At 42.4% G+C, this 17,420-nt stretch overlaps 1 protein-coding gene and 1 long non-coding RNA gene across 10 annotated transcripts in view; one reads left to right on the top strand and one right to left on the bottom strand.

The window, feature by feature from the left end:
• LOC309632627 overlaps positions 1–17,420 on the bottom strand; it is a 364,034-nt gene that overhangs the window by 281,233 nt on the left and 65,381 nt on the right. The window lies entirely within an intron of this gene.
• ATP6V0A4 (ATPase H+ transporting V0 subunit a4) overlaps positions 1–17,420 on the top strand; it is a 72,864-nt gene that overhangs the window by 15,635 nt on the left and 39,809 nt on the right. For 2 of the 9 annotated variants that reach the window (XM_082400282.1, XM_082400283.1), the window contains exons 3-6: positions 6,557–6,650; positions 9,713–9,846; positions 11,878–11,956; positions 12,235–12,329. In XM_082400282.1, the coding sequence (XP_082256408.1) occupies positions 6,602–6,650; positions 9,713–9,846; positions 11,878–11,956; positions 12,235–12,329 (357 nt within the window). In that variant the 5' untranslated portion in view covers positions 6,557–6,601. Of the gene's footprint in view, positions 1–6,556; positions 6,651–6,692; positions 6,832–6,878; positions 7,742–8,091; positions 8,329–9,712; positions 9,847–11,877; positions 11,957–12,234; positions 12,330–17,420 lie in introns of those variants that run through there. The other 7 variants (XM_082400284.1, XM_082400281.1, XM_082400286.1 and 4 more) reach the window with 6 other exon arrangements.

Here is a 17,420-nt window from a genome sequence, read left to right as displayed (position 1 = left end):
CACGTGCAGCAACGAAGACCCAATGCAGCCAAAAAAAACAAAAAACAAAAAAAACTTTAGTCACTGGGGACTTCTCTGGTGGCGCAGTGATTTAGAACCCTCCTGCCAATGCAGGGGACATGGGTTCGAGCCCTGGTCCGGGAAGATCCCTCATGTTGCAGAGCAACAAAGCCCCTGCGCCACAACTACTGAGCCTGTGCTCTAGAGCCCACAGACCACAACTACTGAGCCCACGAGCCACAACTTCTGAAGTGCACGTACCTAGAGCCCGTGCTCCGTAACAAGAGAAGCCACCGCAATGAGAAGCCCGCGCACTGCAATGAAGAGTACCCCACTTGCTGCAACTAGAGAAAGCCTGCGCACAGCAACAAAGACCCAACACAGCCAAAATTAAATAAATAAATAAATAAATAAATAAAACTTTAGTCATGAATTGGTGCACTACAAAACTCACTAGTTTATAAATAACAGTTGGAATAAATTAGATAATTAGATTACTTGCTCAGTTGGCTGAAGTCTTATAGTTTATGGAGAAGACTTCTGTTTTTGTTTTTGTTTTTGTTTTTTTTTAAACAGAAACCACCAGGTATTTCGGAGGGAATTTATTTTATTTATATTTTTTGGCTGTGCTGGGTCTTCGTTTCTGTGCGAGGGCTTTCTCTAGTTGCGGCAAGCGGGGACCACTCTTCATCGCGGTGCGCGGGCCTCTCACTATCGCGGCCTCTCTTGTTTCGGAGCACAGGCTCCAGACGCGCAGGCTCAGTAGTTGGGACTCACGGGCCCAGTTGCTCCGCGGCATGTGGGATCTTCCCAGACCAGGGCTCGAACCCGTGTCCCCTGCATTGGCAGGCAGATTCTCAACCACTGCGCCACCAGGGAAGCCCTGGAGAAGACTTTTAAGATCTGTCTTTGCCTTTGACAAGCAATTTTAAGGGGGCTCTTTGGGCAAGAGGGTCCTTTTAGAAGTTTGTGTTTAAAACGGTCTCCCTCCCTCTTTTTTTCTTTTTAGTTTTGGGTTCTACTGATTGAGCTAAGGCTGCAGTCTCAGGTGATGTGGCTGTGTTTACGTTTCATTGAAATGATAAGATTTATAACTTTATTGGACAGAGAAAGAAAATGTATCTATTATTATAAGTCTTAGGATGATGATTATTTTAAAAAATTTTAAAGTACAGGACATTTTTTTTCTGATATCCTGATCTTTTATAATATCTATAATCATTTTGAGAGGAATAGGTGAGGCCTTGGGGCTGGTGAAGGTAGGTGGGTAGTAGTAGTTTGTAGTGGTTGTAGAGATTTGCAAAACAAAAACAGTTGTTTCTATTAGCCCTTGAATATTGGCTTGCAGCTGATTTATTTTCTGATTACTTGTAGGAAGGCCTGGGGAATTGCTGAGGCGCTAGGGCAGGTCTTTACTCTTGTCCAGAGGGCTTAGTTTTAAAAGGGCCTGCCAGGAGAGGGGGTTAAGGAGGAGGAGGAGGAAGGGGGTCAGGTGGAGAAGCAGAAGGGAGGCGGGGTCTTGCAGATTAAAAAAAAAGAGTTTGGAAAAAGGTGCATAAAAGGATAGAGAAGATGCAGACTTTGGGAGGGGGTAGGAGGGGGGCAAGAGAGTTCATTCAACTGATTTTTCAAGTTTAGAGAAAGTCTGAGTCAACTTTTCATTTACAGCTTGGAGGGAAGCAGTTTTCTTGATGTTACATTTAGAGGCCTCCAGACACTAATTAAAATATGCTTCCTATTATTTGTCTGTTTCTGAAACATTTTTAGTCATGCATGAAGATAGACTAATTTGGGAATTTTGAAAGTTCACCATTTCAGCCAATGCAATGTAAATCATCCCAGCTTAAATGGACCCATTTTGATAAGTAGTTACAGGATGAGGGTCCACAGATGTTAAACATAAGGCCAGCAGGGGTTTCTGGGGGTGGGTGTGTCATCTTTCTTTGAATTTCTCTCTGTAAGAGTGTCCCATTATTCCGAATACTCGTGGAAACATGAAACCTACATCTCAAGACAGAAAAATAAACAAACAAGAAAACCCCACACTCAGAAAGGGAGGGGGACTAGTGTCGACACCAATAAAACCCCCAAATAAAGGCCTGAAGCTCAACCGGAAGGACCTCGGCCAGGAGACCTGATGCAGCTGAAGAGACGGCTGGACACAATGGGTCTGTGTAGGTCCTTACACCAGATCTGAGGAAGTGCCGATTGCCACTGAATCCTGCTGGCTACACCAAGTATATTCATTTTAGAAACAGAAAACTTTAGAAACAGAGACCTGATTGAAATAAAAAGGTGTTGATTTGGGGTTTGTTAGGACTGCAGCTTGGGAGACACAAATTCAAGAAGCACGTGAATTGTGTTCTGCTGGACTACAAAATGGGGGAGACTTAGGCAAAAATGGCAAGGTTACAGTGGTTTATCAAGAATTACAATCGGAGCTGGCAAGAAGTAAGGGTGCTTGTTAACTAAAGATTGCTTGGAGTCTAAAATGGTTGCATAGTTACAAGGGGAGACCTTGAGACCATAAGGTTGCGGCTGGCAGGTGTTGTTTGGAATATAGCTGGTAGTGTCCTTGGGTCTGGTATAGTTCAAAGGAAGTTCAGGGTCTCAGTGGTACAGAGACGTGTCTGAGACCAGATCCTCATTGGCCACCTGGCTCCATTTTTATCTGCCTGAACCGTGATCACTCCATTATAATTTCAGTTTGTCATCAGTACTATATATACACTTTCATAAAATACTTTTTCATCAACAGTGTACCAAGAAGAGATTTCCTTGTCAATAGGATGCTTTTGGTGCTATTTTCATAGCTGCACTCTATTCTATCACACAGCTGCGTCATAATTTATTTAACCAGTTCTGTAATGCTGAACATTTATATTGTTTCTAACTTCTTAAGATCTCTTTTTCCCAAAGTTTTGCAATTTGTTTTTATAAAATTATATATGCCTATCACAAAAAGATTAAATAATCAAAAATTCATAACATGACAGCTATAAAGACTGCATCATTCTTTTTACCAATTATAGGGTAAGGACAAACCACTTTCTCTCACTGAAATCATTTCAAAGTTCTTCCTGACAAACTAGCTTCCTCTCTTGTCCATTACTAATCCTTTCTTCATGCAGCTTTCAGAGTAATTTGTTTTTTATTTTATTTCTCTCCCCACCCTGCCCTAGTTTTCATACTTCTTTTTAATGAGGAAATTCTCTGTTCAAACAGAAAAAATTATACAGCGATACCATAGATAAAAGTGTTGCTCAGGATGAAGCAGGGCATCTTGACTCTTCCTTTCCACTTCCCCAAAATGGGGCCTGAAGAGGGCTGTGCAAAATCCCTAGGGTTCTGTGTCCCAGTTTAAAAACCACTCATCTGGCTCAACATCTTCATTTTGCAGCGAGGGAACTGAGTCTCATGGTGGGGACTTATCGTTTGAAGGTTGCTCAAATCTCTTGGGCTAGCTTGATCTAGAACACACATCTCCAAAATTTTTCTCTGCTCTCTCTCTGAGGATGCCACCTAAGCACCAGTCATCTTTGCTCTTATTGAAATCTTTAAAAAAAAAAAACTTTTATTTTGAAATAATTGTAGATTTCACTGAAAGTTGCAAACATAGTACAGGGAGGTCTCATATCCATCACACAGTTTCCCCATTGGTTACATCTTACATAACTATAGTACAATGTCAAAACCAGGAAATTGACAATAATATAAAGAGTGTATGTGGTTCTGTGTCATTTTATCACATGTATAGATTCATATAACCAGCGCCACAATCAAGATATTAAACTATCCCATCACCACAGAGTTCTCCTTCATGTTACCCCTTCATCGTCACACGTACATGTCACCATCCCTAATCCCTTGCAACTACTAATCTGTCCTTCATGTCTATAATTTGTGTCATTTAAAGAATTTTATATAAATGGAATCATCCGGGGACTGCCCTGGTGGTCCAGTCGTTAAGACTCTGCACTTCCATTGCATGGGGCATGGGTTCGATCCCTGGTTGGGGAATTAAGATCTCACATGACACACGGTGAGTCCAAAAAAAAAAAAAAGGGAATCATCCAGTATGTGACCTTTTTTCACCAACATAATGACCTTGAGATCTATCGGAGTTGTGTTTATCAATAGTTTATTGCTTTTAGTGCTGAGTAGTAGCCTATTGTATGGATGTATCATAAGTAGGAAATTTTGGTTGTTTCCAGGTTTTTGGATATTATAAATAAAGCTGCTATGATTGATGTATGGATTTTTTGGGGAACATAAGTTTTCATCTCTTTGGATTAAATGTCCATGAGTGTGATTGCTGGGTTATAAAGAAAATGCATGTTTAGTCTTTAAAAAAACTGTCAAACTATTTTCCAGAGCGATTGTACCTTTTTACATTCCCACCAGCAATGCATGAGAGATCCAACTTCTGTTCCTTTTTGCCATCATTTGGAATTGTCAGTATTTATTATTTTAGCTCTTTTAATAGATATATACTGATATTTCATTATGGTTTAAATTTGTATTTCCCTAATGGCTAGTGATGTTGAACATCTTTTCAAGCGCGTATTTGCAACCTGTATATCCTCTTTGGTGAAATGTCTTTTCATGTCTTTGGCCCATTTTCTAGTTGGATTGTTCAGTTTTTTTCCTGTTGAAGACTGAGAACTCTACAAATGCTAGATATGGGTTCTTTATCAGATATGTGGGTTGCAAATATTTTCTTCCAGCCTTTCTCTTGTCTTTTCATCCTTTTAACAGGGTCTTTTTGTTCAGCAAAAAGAAAAAAAATTAAATCCATTTTATTCTTTTTATGGATTGTACTTAGGTGTCCTGTCTAAGAACTCTTCACCAAACCCTCAGTTCTGGAAGCGTTCTACTGTGTTTCTTCTAAAAGTTGTAGAGTTTTATGTTTTCAACTTATCTCTAAACCATTTTGAGTTAATTTTTTTAGAAGGTGTGAGACAATACCATGCAGTGGTTGTAAACAAGGACTCTGGTGTCAGATGACCTGTCATAAGTGACTGTGTGACCTTGGGCAAATGACTTAGCTTCTTTGTGCCTCTATTTCCTCATGTGTAACATGAGAATAAGAACACTGCCAACCTCATAGAGTTATTAAGAAAATTAAATGGGCTAAAACACGTAAAGTTTTTTTTTTTTTTTGATTTATTTTTGACTGTGTTGGGTCTTCGTTGCTGCATGCAGGCTTTCTCCAGTTGCAGCAAGCAGGGGCTACTCTTTGTTGTGGTGTGCGGGCTTCTCATTGTGGTGGCTTCTCTTGTTGCAGAGCACGGGCTCTAGGCATGTGGGCTTCAGTGGTTGTGGCTCGCGGGCTCTAGAGCACAGGCTCAGTAGTTGTGGTGCACAGGCTTAGTTGTTCCGTGGCATGTGGGATCTTCCCGGACCAGGGCTGGAACTCATGTCCCCTGCACTGGCAGGCGGATTCTTAACCACTGCCACCAGGGAAGTCCACATGTAAAGTATTTAATTGTGTTCTACAGTCATGAGAACAATGCCCAGCACATGGCAAGCACTCAATAGATATATTAGCTATTGCGATGATGTCACACCCCTGCTCTTGCCTTGGGGTTCCTGCTGCCTAGAATACCCTTCTAGCAGCTTCTTTTTGCAAAACTGGCTCATTTAAAAAACTTCCACACCTCAGCTCAAATGCCACCTCCTCTCAAATGAGAGAGGTCTTCCCTGACCATTTGTCTAAAATGATCTCTCTTCATTTCTCTAAAGCCTATCTTTCTTTGATTGCACTTTTCATAATCCTCAATATCTTGCTAACTTATTACTTGTTTACTGTTTGTCTCCTTCCATCTGGACGTGAGCTTCATGAGGGGAAGACCTTGTCTCTTATCTACCACCCTATCCTCAGAGCCCAGAACAGAGTGGCACATAATAGACTCTCAATAAATATTTATTGAATGGATGAAAGAATTCAGGTCTTTTACAATTACATGCTTATTACAGACAATACTACAATAGACATGATTGTAGTTAAATTTTGATTTACATCCTTACTTTTTTTTTTTTTAGGATGAACTTCCAAAAGTGGGATTATTGGGGCAAAGGACAAGCAAATTGACTTTCAGACAGATTGCACTTATTTATTTATTTATATTTTTTGGTCTTGCTGCGCGGCACCTGGGATCTTAGTTCCCCGACCAGGGATCGAACCCACGTCCCTAGCAGTGGAAGCTCGGAGTCCTAACCACTGGACAGCCAGGGAGTTCCCCAGGTTGTACTAATTTAGAGTCCTGCCAGTGTCATATGAGCATGCTGGCCTTCTGCACCTTTGATTTGGGGCTCTAGGAGAAAAAATAGCAAACCTGAAAATAACCTCTCCCTCCTATATTTCCACATGCTAAATAAATACCTAGGATCCTATTGTATTTTTACAGATAAGGACACTGAGGCCCAGGGGCTAAATAGCTTCCCCAAGGTCACACATGTTAAAAGGCAGAGATGGTCTCCTGACCCAGGCAGTTTGGATCTTGACTCTGCTCTTAACCATCAAGATGTACTTTTTTCTCTCTATGCTTCTCAGTGACTCCCGGGCACCAGGACCTTTGGGAGCTACTGTTCCACCCACATGACCGGAAGACACAGCGCTCCCAGCTGGGGTGAAGAGCAGAACGGAGGTGGGCAGGGGGAGGAGCAAGCAGAGGGAGGCACTAATTGGGGCAGGGGCTCCTCTTGCCTCCGGAGCTTATCCGATGGGGGAGGCAGAGTCAACACCGATGATGCCTTCGGAAGTTTTCAGTTCTAATCTTCCTGCTCTGCTTTGCGAATCCTGAGTTCAGTCTTTGAAACTTTGCCCAGGTGAGTCTGGACTCTTGAGTGGATCTGCCCTGTTGAGATGGGTGGGTGTGGCCAAGTTTGGCTTCTTAATACCGGTCCTCCACTGCCCCAGGTGCAAAATAGCTGCTTCTTCTCAGCTGATTGTTTCCAAACTGCCTACACCCTGCTTCTCTCTGCTTCCTCCCAGGCTAAAGTTAGATTTTTCACCGTGTGTTCTCAAAAGCAATGGTTCTAATTTGATCATACACAAAAATCACCTGAGGGGCTGACTAAAAAGGCAAATCTCAGACAACCTGGGAAATGTGAATATTGATGGGATATTTGATATTAAGGAATTATTGTTGAATTTTAGGTGTGACCATAGTATTGTGTGTGTGTGTGTGTGTGTGTGTGTATATAACATATACATGGAAGAATCCTTATCTTTTGACTATTTTGATATTCAAATATTTTGAAAGAAAAATGTGATGTATGAGATTTGCTTCAAAATAGCCCAGAGTGGGTAGGAGAAGTGGGTGGGAATTAGATGATACAAAATTCAACAACTGTTGCTGCTGACTGGTGTGTACATGGGGGGTTCTTATACTAGCCTCTGTACTTGTGCAGTTGCTTGAATTTTTCCATAGCAAAGTGTAAAAAAACAAAAAGCACCCCCCTCATTCTAGGGTACATTTTACAGGCACCCAGGGCGTCCCTGGGGGATCTGCTCACCTCACCAAGTGAACACAGGTGGCCCCTGCAGAGAAACACATCTAATTGGCTCACTCTTCTGCCCCTCACCCCTCCGCCAGATAAATGGGAAAGACAGCAAACCTCAGTAGGAAAAGAATAAATCTCTCAACTGGCTCTGTCTCTTTACCTGGGCCACCTGGAAGCTGAATTTTAGCCATAGGCTATATAGATGGATTTGTTTGTCTATTCTCCTTTGAAAGTAAGTGTTTTTGAAATTGTTGGTAGGGTAGTGAGTGTGTGTTTGTTTGTTTTTCCAAAACCATTTTTTAATGTTATTTCATTTCTCCACCGAAGAGGAGGGTTTTAATGTGAGCAGTAGATACGCAGAAAGTTGTCTCTGGGGCCCTTCTGAGGCCTCGAGCAACCTCTCCCCAAACCCTCCGCTCACTGGGGGATTGGTTTCTTCCTTAGGGAAGAAAGTCACTGCTTCCTGGTGGGGCCGCAAGGTCATGGCCGAGGGCACAGGTGGGGCGGGGAGAGGGAGGGGGTTTGAGCAGGGCCGGCCGGTGGGGCAGGTTTGTCCTCGCCCCGGACAGGTCGGTGTTGGTACAACAGAGCCGCCTCCCGGCCTCTGCGGGCGCCCGGGGAGGAGAAGCCGCTGGAGGGGCTCGGCCGTCGCCGCAGGGAGGTCGCCTGCGGAGTCCCCGGCCGGGCTGGTCCCGTCCGGCCCGCCGCTCGCCAGCCCGACACACCCGGCCCGGCCGCTGCGGCCCGCGCTGCCTGCTCGGGGTCCGGCCAAGGAAGCCGCGGGAGACCCGCGCCCAGGACCTGCTCGGACAAGGCTGGGTAGGAAGGAAGGGTCTCTACCTTGTGCTCTTTGGTCTGCAAGAAGCTAATGTCTTCCGTCTCTTTTCTATGAAAACATCGCCGTACTTACCAGAATGGGCAGGATGAAAAATTCATTCATCTCGGTGTCAAAAGGCAAAAATGGAAAACCAGACTCTGCATTCTGGAGGGAGGGATGAGGGTTAGCCTCTAGTCAATAAATGGGGAAACGTTTTTTGAGCACCTTCTTTGGCATTGAGCTAGACTGGTGATGGAGTGAAAGACACAGAGTTCTGACCTCATGGATTTTTCTTGTTAGTGGGCAAAACAGACACTAAGCAAGTAATTGCAGCTGATTATATTCTGGGAGGAATATATAGGAGGGGGCTAAGTTCACTGGGAGTGCTGGGGATGGGAAAGCTTATGGAGGAAGAGGGTCCTGACACCCAGAGGGAGGAATGACAGGAGTATTCCGGTGTGGGGAATGCAGGGTGGGGAGGAAGCAGTTGAGGTGCTAAATCTAGGGTAAGAAGGAGAAATTCTGTGAAGCTGGAGGGGAAGGCCGAGGCCGGACGATGCACGCAGCCCTTCGTTGGCTATGTCAAGGGTTTTAGACTTTATCCTGTGGGAAAATGGGGCAATGGAAGGATTAAAACAGGAAGGATAAACCCAGTGTCTGGCAAATAGTAGATTATATATTGTAAAATGATAAGGAAAAGGGACTCCCTCTGGGAGGTGTGACAGTTCTTCCAAAAGGTTGGACTTCGAGGAAGACAATTTGGTTTGGCAGCAATAGGGCAGTCTGTTGGGTCTTGGATGAGAATGGATTCTAGGTGAATATCCTTTTTCCTTATAGAGGACATACAGACTTTTTTTTTAATTCCTGCTGACTGCACAGGTTCTTGTTGTATCAGTTGAATCATTCCCCTGTTGATGGATATCTAGGTTACGTCTATTTATTATAATTAGTATACACAATGTTATCAGAAACATCCTTGTGAGTCTATTTCCCCATACATCTCCAAGTTTATCTGGGTGAAGAGCAGTGGAAATCTTGGGTCAAGGATATGAGTAATATAAAGTTTGGTAGATATTGACAAATTGCTCTCTATAAAGCTGTACAAATGTAACACTTCAAGTATTAAGTGTATGAAAATGCCTGCTTCCCCATACTCTCCACAAAGGTGAGTTTTCAATCATATCTTTTAATCTTTTGCCAATCTGATAGGTGGTGAAAAGTGCTACCTTGTTTTTGTTCATATTCTTAAAATCAGGAGTGATTCCTGTTGCATTTTTTAGTTCTGTTGGATTTTAATTTGACGCAACTAAAACCAGTTTTCGTCCTAAGGTTTTCACCCTAAGGTTTTCACCCATTTGTTACCTCAAATACCTTTGTCTCCTGCAGACCAAGGCTGGGTCAAGATGGCGTCCGTATTCCGAAGTGAGGAGATGTGTTTGTCACAGCTCTTCCTCCAGGTTGAGGCTGCATATTGCTGTGTAGCTGAGCTTGGAGAGCTTGGATTGGTTCAGTTCAAAGATGTAAGTACTGCATTCTTTGGAGACCAGAAGAAGGTGGAGTTTCCACTTCTTGGTAGTGAACAAAGTTCAGGGAGAAGAGCCCTGGGCTGGAAGAGATGGAATTCGGTGTTTCTAGTTCTTCTGGCTAGGATTTGCGATAACACTGGGCAAGTGACTTGCAAACATGTTCTCCCTTCCTCCCTGTGTGTCTCTTCTATAGGAATGTTTTGAAACTCTAATCACAAAGATGGCACTGTATTTTACTTTCTGATGTACCATCTTCAAAACATTTGATATATCCAATGGGCGCATGGATTACCAACCTTGTTCTCAGGGCAGAAACCAATTCTTCCTGACTAGTTAGTCTGAGGAAAAAGTATCCTGGAGTCCACAGTCTCTGCAGAGTGACATTCTTGGGCTAGACTGTTTCTTTTTTTTTTTTTTTCTTCCAGTTTTATTGAGATATAATTGACCTATAACTGTGTAAGTTTAAGGTGTACGGCATAATGATTTGACTTCCATACATCATGAAATGATGACCACAATAAGTTTAGTGAACATCCATTATCTCCTGTAGATACGAAATTAAATAGAAAAAAAATTTTTTTCCTTGTGATGAGAACTCTTAGGATTTTCTCTCTTAACTTTCATATATAACGTACAGCAGTGTTAGTTATAATTTACCATGTTGTACATTACATCCCTAGTACTTGTTTATCTTATAGTTGGAAGTTTGTACCTTTTGGCTATCTTCATCCAATTTCTGCATTCCCTCACCCCCCACCTCTGGTAACCACAAATCTGATCTCTTTTTCTATGAGTTTGTTTGTTTCTGTTTTTGTTTTTTTTTTGTTTTTATCACACACATACACTGTATTTTATTTTTACAAGAGATAAATAAACTGACACCAAGCATTGTAAATGGATGACCACAACAAAAGCAACAATGTTTGCAATTACCAAACATGAAACACTCATACTATGTCATAATATTGACATTCAGTCCAGTAATCCTCCACTGTAACAGCTCCTTTACTTTGCAGTGAAAATTGATTTGTATATTTTTTGCCTCTGAGTCCTTGTGAGATTTTTTTTTATTATTCAAACAGAAAGTCACAAAAATTATAATCATCCTCATCAGTTCACTCAGTCCCATGTAATTAATTTTTTTTTCATCTTGATCTTTTGTTAGCACTTTTATGAATTCATCAGTTTTCCATTAGAGTTCTGAAAATGCTTATTCATTCAGTTCAGCAGTATAGTGAGTTTGTTTGTTTTTGAAGTATAATTGACCTACACCTATGACTATGTTAGTTTCCGGTACACAATGATACCAGGATATTGATATTTCTTTTCATTTCAAAATGATCACCATGAGAAGTCTGTTTACCATCTGTCACCATTGGACTGTCCTGAGTATGATGTTGGGTTATCATTTCCCAGAGGCAGTTTAGATCCTCACCAAAATCTTTTGAATCCAATTTAGAAAATTGAACTCTTTATTTTCTCACTAAGGTCAGGGTCAAAAGTAAGCCCTGCAGAGAAGGGTCATGTCTTGTTCTTTGTGGCCCTAGTTCCTAGCTCAGGACCTGATATGGGGCAGTTCCTCAATAACATTTATTGGGCTGAGCTGTGAAGTCACCACCACAAGGACGCTGACTTTTTGTTGAAGACAGGGATACATTGCAGGGAGCTGTGCAGTTTTCAAGGTCCTGCCATATGCATGACTCCATTGAGGAATTCAAGGCAATTTGGTTAGTCAGTGCAGCTAAAAATAAGGAAACCTTAGCTACAAGAGGTCTCTTAGAAGTATAAGGAGGCCAGAGCTTAAGGCATTTGGGGGGTTGAGTGTAAGAACATCAAGGTGTGTTTTGCCTGGAACTCTCCTGTCTTGTGCACAGAAGTATCTAGTCCTAAGACGATTCCAGCAACATTCTCCAGCATTAAAAAAAATAATAATAAAATAACCAAAGAGAATATGTTGGCAGCAGTTGCTACTAATGTGTGCCTTGTGGTTTCACGTGCCTTGTGGTTTCTTCCCCCCGCCTCTAGTTAAATGTGAACGAGAGCCGCTTCCAAAGGAAATTTGTGAATGAAGTCAGAAGGTGTGAATCGCTGGAGAGAATCCTCCGTGAGCCAATTTTCTGCTTGCTGTCTAAAAGTGAACTGGCAGGGAGGGAAATGGTTTGCAGGGCTGGTGTCCTGCAATATGCCCCTATTTGTAATGCTACTCTAGGTGATCCTGGAGATGGGTCAGGGAGGTTAGAGATGGGATCCCGGTGCTGTGGCAGGTCCCCAGGGCAATACAGGCAGCTAAGCTGGGAAAGGCACCTGTCCTGCTTGACCCCATTTCGTAGGTATGAGAAAATGCAGTCACCTCGGGCTCTCTGGTGGGGTTTTGTCCCTCAGGTTTTCTGGAAGATCAGATGCAAAATGAGATTGAGATTCAGGTGCCTGAGAAGTCCCCGTCGACCCCTCTCCCACGGGAAATGATTACCCTGGAGGTAGGTTCTTTGCGACTTTACTGAGGACAGTCACGAAGTCTGTCTCTTGGGGACTCTGCAAGCCTCTCATGGGTCCTTTACCCCATTGCTGAAGGCGTGGAGGCGGATTTATGTGTTGGTTCACTTTTCAGTGTTACTCCCCCAGGAAAATCCCATGGTGCAATTTTTAGAGTCACTCTTCCCGATCCAGGAGAGAGCTCTCTTTCTCAACGTAGCCCTAGGGAAGCTCACCCCACTTCGAGGAGTGGTTTCCTTTGGGACATAAGATTCTTACAGGTAGCAAAGTTTTGTCTATATGATGCCACTGAACAGACCTTACGCTGGCACAGTGGGATGTTTTCTTTTTTTCTTTCTTCTTTTTTATTTATTTTTTATTTATTTTTGGCTGTGTTGGGTCTTTGTTTCTGCGCGAGGGCCCTCTCTAGTTGCGGTGAGCGGGGGCCACTCTTCATCGCGGTGCGCGGGCCTCTCACTATCGTGGCCTCTCTTGTTGCGGAGCACAGGCTCCAGATGCGCAGGCTCAGTAGTTGTGGTTCACGGGCCTAGTTGCTCCGCGGCATGTGGGATCTTCCCAGACCAGGGCTCGAACCCGTGTCCCCTGCATTGGCAGGCAGATTCTCAACCACTGCGCCACCAGGGAAGCCCTTTCTTCTTTTTCAAAATGACGGTCATCATGCTGTACATTACATTTCCAGGACTTATTTTATAACTGGAAGTTTGCACCTTTTGATCCCCTTCACCCATTTCACCCACCCCCCTCACCCCGCCTCTGGCAACCACCAATCTATTCTCTGTATCTCTGAGTTTAGTTTCTTTTTAGGCTCCACATTCTACATGTAAGTGAGATCATACAGTATTTGTCTTTCTCAACCTGACTCAGCTCACTTAGCAGAATGCCCTCAAGGTACATCCATGTTGCAAATGGCAGGATTTCTTTCCCCTTTTTTTTATGGCTGAATAATATTCCTTTGTGTATACATACCACATACTCTTTATCCACGCATCTGTTGGTGGACACTTGTGTTTTTCCATGTCTTGGCTATTGTAATTCTGCAGTGAATGTGGGGATGTCATTATCTTTTTAAGATAGTGATTTCATTTCCTTTGGATAAATACCCAGAAGTGGAATTGCTGGATCCAGTGGGTTGTTTCCTAATTATCTGTCTGGTGGGAAATGGCTGATGCATTTGTTCCAGTCTGGATTGAGGCCTCTCCTCAGACTGACTCCTGAGGTCAAGTGTGAGAAGACAGCAGTTTTCTTTAGCCAAGGTCACTGTGGCCGGTGGGGACCTTTCTCTTTCTTTCCCCTCTCTGTCTATTTGCTTTTATAAAACACTGAGTACCTGCCATGCACAGGGCACCTTAGAGAGAAATGAAACATGGCCTTGCCCTCTAGGAGCCCTCTAGAGCGGGTGGTGGAGAAGGCAGGGTGAGGCAGAGGGAGAGGATGCCAAAAGGTAGGCAGGGCCAGATCCCGGAAGGCCCTGTAGATCTTTTTTTTTAAAATAAATTTATTTATTTATTTATTTTTGGCTGCATTGCATCTTCGTTGCTGCGCGCGGGCTTTCTCCAGTTGCAGTGAGCGGGGGCTACTCTTTGTTGTGGTACGTGGGCTTCTCATTGCGGTGGCTTCTCTTGTTGCAGAGCACGGGCTCTGGGCGCGCAGGCTTCAGTAGTTGTGGCATGCGGGTTCAGTAGTTGTGGCATGCGGGTTCAGTAGTTGTGGCTCGCGGGCTCTAGAGCGCAGGTTCAGTAGTTGTGGCTCGCGGGCTTAGTTGCTCCGCGGCATGTGGGATCTTCCCGGACCAGGGCTCGAACCTGTGTTCCCTGCATTGGCAGGCGGATTCTTAACCACTGCACCACCAGGGAAGTGCCAGCCCTGTACATCTTGTTAAAAAAAATTGGACTTTTTATTGTCAGAGGAGGAAGGGCTCCCTAAGGGAGGCGGGCAGGTAAGGAGGAACTTCACTGAGTTGAACCTTATCTCTGGCTGGGTTTTCTCGTTTGTTTTTTGTTTTCTTTTAAGATAACTTAAAATTCTTGAAATTGTTGAAGCCATCAGTAGTATAAATCTAGATTCTCTAACAGAAATATGAGACTGGCAACTCCCCTAGAAAATATTTTGGATCTTGTCTTATTAAAATCTGGATATTTTGGGAGAATGTTTTTAATCCATATGAATAGGATTTCCATAAAATCATCTCCAGTTTCAGTCTTATCACTAGTCTTCTGATACCAGCCCTGTTAATTATCCCCCTCACCTTCCTAAACACCTAGAGCTGATCTTGTGGACTGTGAGATATCTTAATGGCTCATGTTTTTTACCATAATCTTTTTTGTTTTAATTGACGTCTAGTTGCTTTACAATGTTGTGTTAGTTTCTGGTGTACAGCAAAGTGATTCAGTTATACATATACACATATATATTCTTTTTCAGGTTCTTTTCCATAATAGGTTATTAGAAGACATTGTTCCCTGTGCTATGTAGTAGGACTTTGTTGTTTATTTATTTTATATATGGTAGGTGTGTATCTGTTAATCTCAAATTCCTAATTTATCCCTCCCCCCCTTCCCCTTTGGTAACCTTAAATTTGTTTTCTATGCCTGTGAGCGTAAATAAGTTCATTTGTATTTTTTTTTTTTTTTTTAGATTCCACATATAAGTGATATCATATTATATTTGTCTTTCTCTGCCTGACTCACTTCACTTAGTATGATAATCTCTAGGTCCATCCATGTTGCTGCAAAATCACTCTAATCTTATTTCTGAGTTTTGGCAGAAGTTTTCCTAGTTTTCCAACTTTCTTCTTAACTATTTCATTCTTTTTTTTTTTTTTTACAATGTTGTGTTTGTTTCCGGTGTTCAGCAGAGTGGCTCAGTTGTCCATATGTATAATCTTTTTCATTCTCTTTTCATTCCAGTCCATTCTACCTCCCTACCGCCAGCCTAATTTTTGTCATGGTGTCGCTCTATCTTGTCACTTCCCTGCTTGAGAACGTACGATGGTTCCCTTCTTGCCTATGTCAGGCCCATCCTGGCAGCAAAGCCCGCTCTCCTCAGCCCTGTCCTACCTCTCAAGTCCTCCACTGTCCTCGGGCAGGTCCTGTGATTGTATACTCTTATACGATATTGAGGATCCCGAAGAGCTTTATTTATGAGGGTTATATTTACTGATATGACTGCATTAGGAACTAAAACTGAAAAAAAGCAAAGTATTTATTACAGTGGGTCCCCTACATATGAACCTTCAAGTTGCAAACTTTCAAAGATACGAACGTGCATCTGGTTCCAGCAAAGAACCAGAACCTGTGCCATCAGCGTCAGGCGTGAGTGAAATTGAAGCTTGCCCTCCATCTCCTGTTGCTGACAATCCTTCAGCTCTACCATCTCCCACCTCCTCTCCCTCCTCCAGTCAGTAACTCTTTTGTCCTGTTCACTCGATGCCAGCCTCTGTATGCCAGCTGTTGTACTGTACAGTTGTACCTTTCAAAGTACTGTACTGTGAGATTAAGAATGTTTTCTTTTTTTCTTTTTTATGTTTGTTTTTCATGTATTATTTGTGTGGAAAGTATTATAAACCTATTACAATACAGTACTACATAGCCGATTGTGTTGTTAGTTGAGTACCTAGGCTAATTTTTTTGGACTTACAAACAAATTGGACTTACAAACGCACTCTTGGAACAGAACTCGTTGGTATGTAGGTGACTTACTGTAACTCATTTAAAAATAACAATATCTCATTACATGTTAACATTTTTTTTAACGAAAAATAATTGTATTTTCCAAAACAAAAACTTTAGTGAAAAGAGTGGCGTTTGCAAATTTCTTAAATGCATGGCTTAATAGAAGACTGACTTCTCGTGTCTGTTCTGCTTTGAATCTGTTGGGATATGTTATTCTCATTGAAGTATGTAAAGAGAATTCAGCCTTGCACAATAGGTAGTTGGAAAAGGGAGGAGAATTTTAATAGCCTTTTCAAATAATTGCAGATATTCTTTGATATTACATTGAAATTTGACACGCATGGAGACTCTTGCTTTTGTTAAACAGGTAACAATTATTTTTATTTCCAAATTGGCGTTGGTTATATGTTTTAGACAGTACCTTAAAAAATCACTTCATCCCAATGAGTTTGTTATTGGCTGACTGGTTGGTTTGAAACTGTACACATTTGTAATAATAACCAGTTAGATAAGGGGCAATCAGATGTCTGCCAACAGTCTTTGCTCAGTATTTTCCTTCTAGATACTATTTATTGTAAAGATGAAATTAAAACAACATGTGCTCATGAGAGTAATGTGTGTCTTACCATTGACCACGGGGATTGGTTAATTGATTCAGCTGATCTGGCAGTGACTTGAGTGTTCCTCCCACATTCCCAGAAAGGAGAATCCTGGCAATAGTACACAGTGGCTCCGGCCCTTGCCTTGTAGAATTTCTAAAGAGGCTTTCATAGTAATCCTAGAGGGAATAATAATTCAGGAAAAAAAAATCTACCCACAAATCTACCATCTCAGCATAAACTGCCTTAATTTTTCTGTTTTTATTCTTGCCAGCTGTATTTTTTATAACTACGTATCCATAATATACATTATAGTTTTCTACTTTTCCATTTACTATCATGTTGTAAACCATTTCTTAGATACTGCATAGTTCTCCAAAATATTTTTAATGGCAACGTTACTTTTAATGGAGTCATTAAATGGATAGAGCAGATGGTTAAGAAATGAGGATTTCGGGGCTTCCCTGCTGGCGCAATGGTTGAGAGTCTGCCTGCCAATGCGAGGGACACGGGTTCGAGCCCTGGTCCGGGAGGATCCCACATGCCGTGGAGCAACTGGGCCCGTGAGCCACAACTACTGAGCCTGCGCTCTGGAGCCCGTGAGCCGTGACTGCTGAGCCCGCGTTCCACAACTACTGAAGCCCGTGCGCAGCAACGAAGACCCAACACAGCCAAAAATAAATAAATGTATAAAAAAAAAAAAAAGAAATGAGGATTTCATTTTTTCCCCCAACGTGTGCCACCTATAGTCAGTGTTCAGAATTCAGGGTAGTGATTGTTTTTGAGAGGGGAAGGAATGAGATGC

Source organism: Balaenoptera borealis (genome assembly GCF_965194805.1).
Source record: "Balaenoptera borealis genome assembly, chromosome: 7".
Taxonomy (NCBI): domain Eukaryota; kingdom Metazoa; phylum Chordata; class Mammalia; order Artiodactyla; family Balaenopteridae; genus Balaenoptera; species Balaenoptera borealis.
Note: the sequence above shows the minus strand (reverse complement) of the source record. Positions and strands in the feature narration are given on the sequence as shown.